We start from the raw sequence: 11,230 nt of genomic DNA on the forward strand, positions 1-11,230 counted from the left end.
GTAGATAGAGAGTGATTTTCCCTTTGACTTTGTACCCTATTGTAAGTTCACTGATTTCTCTCTATCCTCATGCTCCTTCTCACAGCCAACTTTTGACTGACAGTTGAGGGAGAGATGGATGAGCAATAAAACTATATCCCAAACATGGCTCTTTTCATTCAACCCTGCTGCTTCTTTGGGTCCCAGAATGCAGTGGAATCTTTCTGTGTTCTGGAGTAACCTTCTCAGTACTTTAGTTCCCTAGATTTAAATTTTTACCCTTCTGATTTTTTGTGTGTCTAGGAATGTTCACTTCCCAGTTTACCATTAGACTTGCCTACCACATCATCAGTGATTTTTCAATACATGATTATTTGGGATGAACAAAAACTCCACTGAGCATTGTATGGGATGTGCCCATGCATAATCTATGGTATTTTATCAAAGTGAATATGTAATGTAATAACCAGAGGAGACATGTATGCAGATATGGGTAATGCAAGGAAGAATATGATGAGACCAAAATGAGTCATGTAACCTTAAACACCAACATTAGTCCATGTTATTATATCTCAAACATTTGCACTAAACTACTTCTAAAATAAAACTTAACAGTTCAGAACACTACATTGATTTTATCACATGTAGTCAGGTTCCCACTGGCACCAACATACATTTGGGAGTTCATTTACTACAACCAAGAAGAACTGTGTTGTGTGCTCAGTACATGTCTGTGAGATGTAATTAGTAAAGAAGTTAAGGGGAATGCACAATTATTAGAGTCTTTAAACATCAAGGGAGGGCTTTCCTGGTGGCACAGTGTTTGGGAGTCTGCCTGCCGATGCAGGGGACACGGGTTCGTGCCCTGGTCCAGGAAGATCCCACATGCCGAGGAGCGGCTGGGCCTGTGAGCCATGGCCGCTGAGCCTGCGTGTCCAGAGCCTGTGCTCCACAACGGGAGAGGCCACAACTGTGAGCGGCCCGTTTACCACAAAAAAAAAAAAAAAATCAAGGGAGTTTTTCAGCAGACGAATGAAAGAAAGAGGAAGAGAATTAGGAGAAAGTCATGGAACATATAATTATGTGAGTTGATGACAAACAAAGTTGTAAGTATGGCTCGGGGCCGAGTCATCTTGGGCTTGTATTTGAAGGTAATACTTGGATTTATCCTGGCCTCTTCAATATTTCTATAAGGAGTGGCTGACAGGATGTCATCAATGTTTTAGGAGGATTAAAGTGATCCTGTGTGCAGGACAGATATGTGTAGGGGGAAGCAGGAGGCAGTCAGAACCACGATAAGCCTGTTGCTGTGCTCATGGTAAGAGCTGGTCAGTGTTGGGACCAAGTGGGAAAGAAGGTGATAGTGAGGACAATGAGTACTGATTTTTCACGAGAGTAGAGAAGATTGAGAAAGGAGAGAAGGCCAATGAGGAATTGAAGGCTTTTGAAGAATGACCACTGGAGATTTAGGTGAGTGCTCCCTGGACACCAGGGAAGACGAGGTGGGAACCCTCAGGTGTAGAGTAGGAAAAGAGGCAAGGGCTCCTAGAAACTTTCCCCATGGATTGGAACAAACTCTGGACTTGGAGTCAGAAGTTCTGGGTTCTAATCCAAATCCTGTAATTAGTTCATGTTTTCATGTTCCTAAGTTGTTATAGGAACTCTGGGCAGTTTAGCATTAAGGGAACCTCTGCTTCTCTTAGCCCATCTAAATTTGAAGGGATACCGAGATTTATATGAGGAATTCTAGCTACTGTCTGAGGCTCGTCACCCTCTGATACCCATCCCTGACACCCATGCCAGGCAATAAACCACCAAGAAGTTAGATTGGTTGTGGGGGAAGAAGAATAGTGCAGGGCTAGGTTCTGAGCTGTGAGAGGAGAGGGTAGGAATTGAGCCTAAGACAGAGGAAAAGTTAACTAATTCAGTAATGACCAAAGACCCTGAAAGTAACAGCACCATTTGTAACCAATAATTGCTCGTTGTACAGCCCTGGAAAAGGTAACTTTTCTGTGACTCAGTAAATTGGGGATAATTTAACATCTCCTAATGTGAGGCCATAGAGGACAGGTGACACTGAGGAGAGCCAACTCTAAAGTTTTCTGAAATTCTCAGACCATATAGTAGCCACTGTCTCATAGGGTTGCTGGACCCAATCCTGTCTTTTCCTGAATTTTTGTTGTCTGTAAAATAAGTGTTTTTAAATCACACCTTTTTATACATAACTAATGGTTTTATGACTTATGAGCACCTATCAGCCTCATATTTAAAAGCATGACCATGATCACATATCATTAATTACAGGAATAGTCATGGGTAAATTTACACCTATAGGGACTCAGTTTCTTGGTCTGTAAAATGAAAAAAATGTATGCTATCAAGAGTCCTCTCAGTTCTAAAAGTTTTAAATTATAGAATATGAAATTAGTTTCCTTAAAGCTCCCTTCATGTCATGATTTCTCAAGCTGTAGATGAAGAGATTGATGAGAGGAGTCACCACTGTGAAGATGACAATAGTCACCACATCTTGCACTGAGTACGAGGATGAAGGGTGCTTATAGACCCCCAGGATTGCCCCATAGAACAGGGAGACCACAGTGAGGTGGGATCCACACGTGGACAGGGCTTTTCTTATTCCATGGGCAGATGGCAACTTCAGTACATTAGAGAAGATGGAATCATATAAAATGATGATACATGTAAATGGTGTCATAAATACCAGTTCACCCACAGTGAATACCATCAGGTCATTGATAAAGGTATTCAAACAAGAGAGTTTTAGAATAGGATAAGGGTCACAGAAAAAGTTATACACAGCATTGTTGGAACAAAATGTGAGTTGCACCATGAGAAGAGTGTGTAGGAGAGCATGCAGATTTGTACTGAGCCAAGATGCAGCCACCAGAAGGACACAGAGTTTGGGCCTCATGATCATGGTGTAGTGGAGTGGGCAACAGATGGCAGTATAATCATCATAGGCCATCACACTGAGGAGGAACCCATCTCTGTTGATGAAAATGATGAAGAAGTAAATCTGGGTCGTACATACCATGTAAGAGATAGACTTGCTTCACAGTATGTGATTCACCAGCTTCTTGGGGATTGTGACTGATGAAAAGCAGATGTTGACACAGGAGAGGTTGGCCAAGAATAAGGACATGGGTGTTTGGAGATGACTGTCACAGCTGATAGCCAAGACAATGAGAAAGTTCCCAATGAGGGTGACCAGGTACATCCACAAGAACAGCCCAAAGAGAATCTCCTCCTGCTCTGACTGCCCAGAGAGTCCCAGGAGAATGAATTCTGTGACTCCAGTCTGGTTGTCTCTGCCCATGTCTGCAGGGGAGAAGATGTGGTCAAAAGTAAAAGGAAATATTTATTTAATTAGGCTCCATATATTGTTTACAGATTACAAGTTTTTAATGATACCAGATCCAAAATGTATTTCTTAATTAATAACACTTCAAATATAAAAGTAGATGAGATTGATAATGTCATCATTGGAGCAAATTTTTTATGATACTGTTTTGTCATTGAGAATTAATTCACATTAGATAATTCTATGAAGCGAGTTTTAATGAAATAAATAGCTGTTTAATTATCTTTGATTTCATGAAGCTTAATTCATACTTCAATAACATTTAATGAATATCTGGTATATACAAGTTATTTTCACATACACAATCTCTTTTAATCCATATCATCCATATATATATATATATATATATATACATATATATATATATGTATATATATATATATATATATATATATATATATATATATATATTGGCCGCCTCACATGGCTTTTGGGATCTCAGTTCCCTGGCCAGGTACTGAACCTGGGCCACAGCAGTAAAAGCCTAGAATCCTAACCACTAGGCCACCAGGAACTTCTGTAATCCATCATTCATAAGTGAGGACCCTGAGAAGAAGAATCAGAGATGAAGAACCTGGGATTCAGGGAAATTAGGTGATGACAGATTAGATTGAAAGAAAGCGTAACATTTATAGTCTTGAAACAGCTGAAATGCCCTTTTCTTTATATTCCTCCCTAGTTTTACTTCCAAGTTTCAATTATCAACCATTTATTGAGACTATAACCAAGTGCCAGGCAGTGTCTTCCTGCCTTACATACATTTCTTACAGATTTAAAATATGTAAATTTAAAAAATAACAAGCTTCATTAAGCAGAAGGGAAAAATGAAGCAATGAGATTTAGCTATTTGTTTAAAGTCATAAGTTCTTTTACCCGAATAACTTTATACAACTCACTCAAATTCATTCTGGATCTCTCTTATTTTCTCAGGATTATACTAATTCTAGGCACTGAAGGATCTGCCTGGCAGTTTTCCCTCAACGTTGTAACTGGATAGCATCAAAATGTCATTGCAGTAGCTCACAAATGTTGGCTTGGATGAGCTAAGCATGCTAGTGAGTTTGCTATGTACTGCATTCTGTGAAGAGACTTCTTTTCTCCCTGTGCTGGCCAAAACAGGATCACTGGTATTTGTATTATTTTTGAAGAGGAAAAGGAGATTCATAGAGAAAGTCAAGTTATGGGGGCATATCCAAGTGATAATCCCAGCCTTAAGGAATTCATGCAGGCAGAAAGAGTCAGATAGAGAATTTTGAATATGTAAGAATACACAGTATTCGAATAGTAAAGAGGAGAGGAGATGGCATTTCAGGGGAGGAGATTTACAGGTTAAATGTCTTGACTGACTGGGATAAAGGATGTCACAGGCAATACTTTTAGGAGAGTGGTTGCAGGATGTATATAGTATGGTGACTATAAAGTATCCAGCATTTTGAGAGTTAACTTAGTAACACCAATGTAAAATTCTGAGATCTGAAGCCATTTTCTCATAAATTATATCAGAATTAAAAGGTAGAAAGGCAGTAGTTGGCAGTACCCAGAGCTATTGAAAGAAAGTACTTCAGGGAAAGGATGTCGAATGTAGAAGTGGGGTACAGGGGTTGCATCAAGGAAAAACCAAAACAATATTTGTGCAGACTTTTTCATTGTGCTCCAAAGAGTAGATGTTGATATTAGGGTCTTAATTGTAAGCTATTTCCCATAATGGAAATGGTAGTAGAATGTGAAAGAAGTATAGCAGGATGGTGTAGGGTTTTTCCTATTGTCTGGGAACTGGCAAAGGCAAAAACAGGTGTACAGGCTCTAAATAACCCAGACTCTAGGTCGAGAGATCTGCCAGCATTAAGGTTAGCCACTTCCTGTCAATGTTTGCTGAGATAGTCCTACCAGGAGTACAAGCAACGTTGGCCCCAACCCCCAAGTCAATATGGTAAGAGGGCCTGGTTTCATATATTAGTCCCTTGTGAATCTCTTTAGTTTGTGACTGTCTCTGAGACATCTCATGTTTTGCAGCATTGAGTGTTTGTGTTCCTGGACCTTAAAACTGAGGATGCTTCGTGCTTGGACCGCAGCTCAAGCTGACCCCCTCTGTGGGGTTCCATGTGGCATCCAAGCAACCTCCCTCTGAGACACTTCTGTAATGTGGTCATAGACCACAGTGAAGGTACACAAGGAAGCAACTAATAAAACGGTGGAGCTTAAGGGCAGAATAGGAGGGTCTTGAATGTCTGACAGAAGAGTCTCTTTTGTGAGGAAAGAGGGTGGCTCTTGGCTCTGAGCTTTTGGCCAGAATTTCTAAGAGCCTGCCATCACTGATCTTAGCAATGCTGCCCTTAGTTACCTCTTTCGTTTCCCACTGCTTAATTTTCTGTTTCCACCTTGGAAACATGCTTGCTCTCTTCTGCAATGGGCAGTACATCCTGAAAGAGGAAAGGCTTGTACATGTTAAACCAGGTGATGTTTCCCGTTTGAACTTGGTGAGATGCTGAAGCATTTAGTGTGTGTTTCTCCAAATGTAAATGTATGTGTTTTTGTCTGTGTGAATCTGTCTCTGTGGGAGATAACTGTGTCCTCACCTGCTTTCCCAGATTTTCTTACCTGGCTGCTCTGCTGCTGTGAGAGGCTATCATGGGACCCCTGTCTCCACTGGCTCCTTGCCTGACCCTGAATCATGAGAAAGTCACAGCTAGTGGGGGAGTCAGAAAGATTTTCTCCCTGGAGGAGAACACTTAGATTCAGACAGGTGGATTCCCCACAGCTCCTCATTAAAGGCACACATACTAAGTGTTCTTTGTTCCTATCCTGTCTGGAAACAGATATCTCAGCCTGAGGGGAATCAGTTTCGTGTTCAGACTTGTTGCTTCCCATTGCATCAAGTACATCTCACACCCATGTCACAGACAAAATATACTTGGTCCCTTGTTCTGTGCTCAGAATTGATCTGAAGAAAAATTGTGAAGCCAGTGAACTTGGCCCACAGATATTCACGGTAGCTCCATTCTTTGCTCTACACTGACTCCCTTTTGTATAATCCTTAAGTCTTTAGGACTCTGCACTCTTTCTTCTTTCAAATAAAAGGTTTGTCAATTTATAGTAAGAAAGTAAGGTCTAAGAACAGACCCTCAATTCTGTCTCAGTTAATCTCTGTAATAGTTGCTGTGTCCCTGACATAGGAAACCAGAGGTACCACTTAGAAATGCTGGCCTGTGGGTGTGGGTTATATATGTGGTCATCTAAATAATATCTGTGGGCTATTGGAACTTGGATGTGTATTTTTAAGTTTCTATTTGTGTGCATATACATAGCAAAATTTTTACAAGGTGAGTTTTAAAACCAATTTTAAAAAATGAAAGAACACAAATATGAAATTGGGCAAAGGTGTGTTAGGCAAGTGCAAAAATTAGAGAACATTGGTGGTGTTATTAATTACAGGTAAAGCAATAATTAAGTCAACTGAAAGCATAAATCACAAAAGAGGAATATTTGATGATAACAAAGGACAAATTCATAAAACTTAATCACAGTTATGAAATCAAACAAAACAATGTAGCAACTGTTTGCAATAACAATGTAGAATAGGAATAGGTTAGGCAAAGGTTTAAAAAAATTTTAAAGAAGTTGATTAATGTCTTAATGATGGACTTTAGTATACAATTCCCAGAATTTGATAGATCAAGTAGTTAGTTAAAAAATATGACAGAGATTTTGTTTAAACAACAAAGAAATTTGATTTGTACACAGGGAAATATATTCAATATTCTGTGATAAACCATAATGGAAAAGAATATTTAAAAAAATGCATATATAACTGAATCACTTTGCTGTACAGCAGAAATTATCACATTGTAAATCAACTATACATCAGTTAGAAATATATATATAAGGCTTCCCTGGTGGCGCAGTGGTTGAGAGTCCGCCTGCCGATGCAGGTGAAATGGGTTCGTGCCTCGGTCTGGGAGGATACCACATGCTGCGGAGCAGCTGGGCCCGTGAGCCATGGCTGCTGAGCCTGCGCGTCCAGAGCCTGTGCTCCGCAAGGGGAGAGGCCACGGCAGTGAGAGGCCAGTGTACTGCAAAAAAAAAAAAAAAAATTTATATATATATATATATATATATATATATATATATATATATATATATACACATATAAAATACACATATTTCCACCTTGAAAATAGAAAATATATATTCTTATTTTAAGCCCAGGGAATAATTATAAATGTTGGCCATTTTCTTGACTACAACAAAAACTTTATAATAGAGTTTTTGAAATGAAAACTGAATCAATGAAATCAAACATTGATTTCATAAGATATATTCTCTTATGGCCTTCACCACAAAGCCAAAAATTAGAAACCAGAAATCAAAATGTAAAAAGAAATGTTCACTTGATAAAATTTAAAACAGTGTTCTTCATAATCCCCATATCAAAAAGAAAGTTTAAACCAAATGATTCATAAATTAGAGAAAAAATATAAAAAGCTATGGGAAAATAGACTTAAATGCTCTTATTAATAATAAAGGAATATAAAAACTGAATAAATCAAGTATTTAATCAAGAATTTTTATTTTAAAATTATTTTAGTCAAATAAATATATTAGCATAGCTTTAAAAGTTAAACAATTCTTTAAATGAGAAAGGTAGTTCACTACCTATCTTTCCACTCCATGATCCAACTTCCCAATGTAAATACTTTTATATATTTCTAAATAATATGTTTATAATGCTATTTTTGATCATTGATTTACAATATATTGTCTTCCCATTTTGACAGGTGATGAGTTAATACCATTTCACCATCCCTTTTCCTCTTCCTCAAATGCTCCTATTATAGGCACAACACAATTTGGAGGTATGTCAATATCTATTATTGACTTTCTGACTCTGTTATACACCGTTTGTGTACTAATCCTTTTGTTTTTCCTGGCACAAATTTTGAATGTTCCTGAAGTTAATAATTGCCTATTTTTTTCATTTGCTTAATTTTTTTTGTGTGTGTGGCATGTGGGCCTCTCACTGTTGTGGCCTCTCCCGTTGCGGAGCACAGCCTCTGGACGCGCAGGCTCAGCGGCCATGGCTCACCGGCCCAGCCGCTCCGCGGCATATGGGATCCTCCCAGACCCGGGCACGAACCCATATCCCCTGCATGGGCAGGCGGACTCTCAACCACTGCGCCACCAGGGAGGCCATCATTTGCTTAATTTTTATGCCTCTTTTCCTTCCATATTTTGAAATTAATTTTGGGGGGGTGAGTTATAATTGATAGATAATAAACATTACCCATTTACGTTACACTTCGATGAATGTTAAAATCATGTTGTCATGTAACCACCACCACAATCAAGAAACACAACAGTTATATCACCCTAAAAAGTTTTCTTGTTTCCCTTTGAAGTTAGCACCCTTCCATGACCAGGTAATCACTGATCTGCTTTCTTTCACTACAATTTTGTGTTTCCTAGAATTTAATATAAATGGAATCATACAGTATGTGGTCTTTTGTGTTTGAATTCTTTCACTTAGCATAATGCTTTTGAGATTAATCCATGTTGTCAATGTATCACAAATTTGTTGCATTTATTAACATTGTGTTCCTTTTCATTCCTGTGTAGTATTCCATAGTAAGGAGATCCACAATTTTTATAACCATTCAACAGTTGAGGAAATTGGTTTGTTTCCAGTTTAGAACTATTATGTATAATATGTATGCATATCACTATATATGTATACAATGTGCATATAATACTACCATGTATATTTCTGTAGAAGTTTGTGTGTGGCCATATGCTTTCATTTTTCTTGGAATGTGATTACTGGTTTTTATGGTAAATGTTTTAACTTTATAAGATACTGCAATACCGTTTTTGCAAAAAATAGCTGGACAGTTTGCATTCCTATCAGCAATATTTGAGAGTTCGAATTGTTACACATCCTTATCAACACTGGGTATTGTCAGTCATTTTTTTTTTTTCGGTATGAAGGCCTCTCACTGCTGTGGCATCTCCCGTTGCAGAGCACAGGCTCCAGACACACAGGCTCAGTGGCCATGGCTCACGCGGCACGTGGGATCTTCCCGGACTGGGGCACGAACCCATGTCCCCTGCATCAGCAGGCGGAGTCTCAACCACTGTGCCACCAGGAAAGCCCTTGTCAGTCTTTTTAACATTAACTATTCTACTGGATGTATAATAATATCTCATTGTGGTTTTAATTTGCATTTTCCTGATAACTAGTGATGTTGAGCATCTTATACTTATCGCCTATTCATATATCCCCTTTTGTGAAGTTATGTTCAAATATTTTCCCCGTTTTTATTGGGTTGTTTGTCTATTTTTATTGAGCTGTTTTTCTTCTCAGTTTTGAGTTTTATTTTTTCTGGACTCAATTGTAAATTTCGCAAATATTTTCTCCCAGTTTGTGGTTTGCTTTTAATTTTCTTATGCCTTATGAAAAGAAAAAAAATTAATTTTAATGTTCATCTTATCACTCTTTCCCCTTAAAGTTATGCTTTTTATGTCCTATTCATGAAATCTTTGCCTCAGTCAGTGTAACAAATATTTTGTACCATGTTTTCTTCCAGTAGTTTAATAGAATTTTGTCTTTAACTTTATGATTCATTTCCGTGAGTGAATATGATGTGAGATAATAATTAGAGTTAGTTTTTATCTATACTGATTACCAGTTGTTCCAACATCACCTGCTAAAAAGATTTCTGTTTCCATATTGAATTATACTTGCACCTTTGTTGAAATTCAATTCTATTTCTGGAGTTTTTGTGTGTTGCATTCATTTCTATGTTTATCTAATGCCAATGCCACACTGTCATGATTATTGAATCTTTATGTTAAATATTGAGATCAATAGTATAAGTGATCTGAACTTGTTCTTAATTTTCAAGGTTTTTGGCTATTTTAGGTCCTTTGCTTTTCAATATAAACCTTTAAATCAGCTTGTCAATTTCTTGAAAATTGTCTGTTAGGATTTTGATTGGGTTGTATTGAATCTGTTGATTAATTTGGGGAGGATTAAATTCTAATCTTTTACTGCTAACATATAGACACACAGTTGATTTTGCGTATTCACCTTGTACTCTGAAATTAGCTTATCAATTCTAGGAATGTTTCTATAGATTCCATTGTGTTTTCTATGTACTTCAACATGTACACTACGGCAAGAGTCAGCAAATTTTTACTGTAAAAGGCCAGTTACTGAGTACTCTACATGTTGCAGCGTCACCTCTCCCATTGTAGAAGGAAAGCAGTCATAGAAAATATGAAAAAAATGATGATGGCTATGTTCCAAAGAACTTGTTAAAAAAAGAAAACAAAATGCAGAGGGCTGGATTTTGCTTATAGGCTGTGCTTTGCCAACTCTTGTTCTTGGGTTTTGCAGAAATGAAATCCTATAACATGTACACTTTTGTCTGGCTTCTTTAACAGCATAATTGTTTTGAGATTCATCCATGCTGTAGCTGTAGTTTACTCCTTTTTATTGCAGGTAATATTCCATTTCATGGCTATACTACAATGCTTCATACAGGCGCCTATCTATGAAGACTTGTGTTGTCTCTTAGAAATAAAGCTGCTAGCAACATTCAACTACAAGACTTGGTATGGATCTATGCTTTTTCTTCTCTTGGATTAATTAACTAGAAGAGGAAAGGCTGGATCATTTTAAGAAATTAACATTTTTAAGAAAATGCCAAACTCTTTTCCAAGGTTGTTGTATTGCGTATATTTCTTGGTGAATTGCCTGTTCAAATTTTTTGCATTTTTCAAAATTACAATGTTTGTCTTTATATTCTTGAATTTGTATATTGGGCATAGTTAAACTTTATCAGATATATGAATTAACAGATAAATGTTCTCGTT

The 11,230-nt window shown here is 37.7% G+C and overlaps 1 protein-coding gene across 1 annotated transcript; it reads right to left on the reverse strand.

The window, feature by feature from the left end:
• Positions 1-2,383: 2,383 nt before the first annotated feature.
• LOC309805277 (olfactory receptor 1f45-like) lies at positions 2,384-3,313 on the reverse strand (the record flags this gene model as incomplete). The annotated part of the gene is given in 2 exon segments (XM_082623209.1): positions 2,384-3,049; positions 3,053-3,313. Coding segments are annotated over 2 exon segments (927 nt in total).
• Between the last annotated feature and the right edge of the window lie 7,917 nt (positions 3,314-11,230).

This window comes from Mesoplodon mirus (genome assembly GCF_964341445.2).
Source record: "Mesoplodon mirus genome assembly, chromosome: 5".
NCBI classification, from domain to species: Eukaryota; Metazoa; Chordata; class Mammalia; order Artiodactyla; family Ziphiidae; genus Mesoplodon; species Mesoplodon mirus.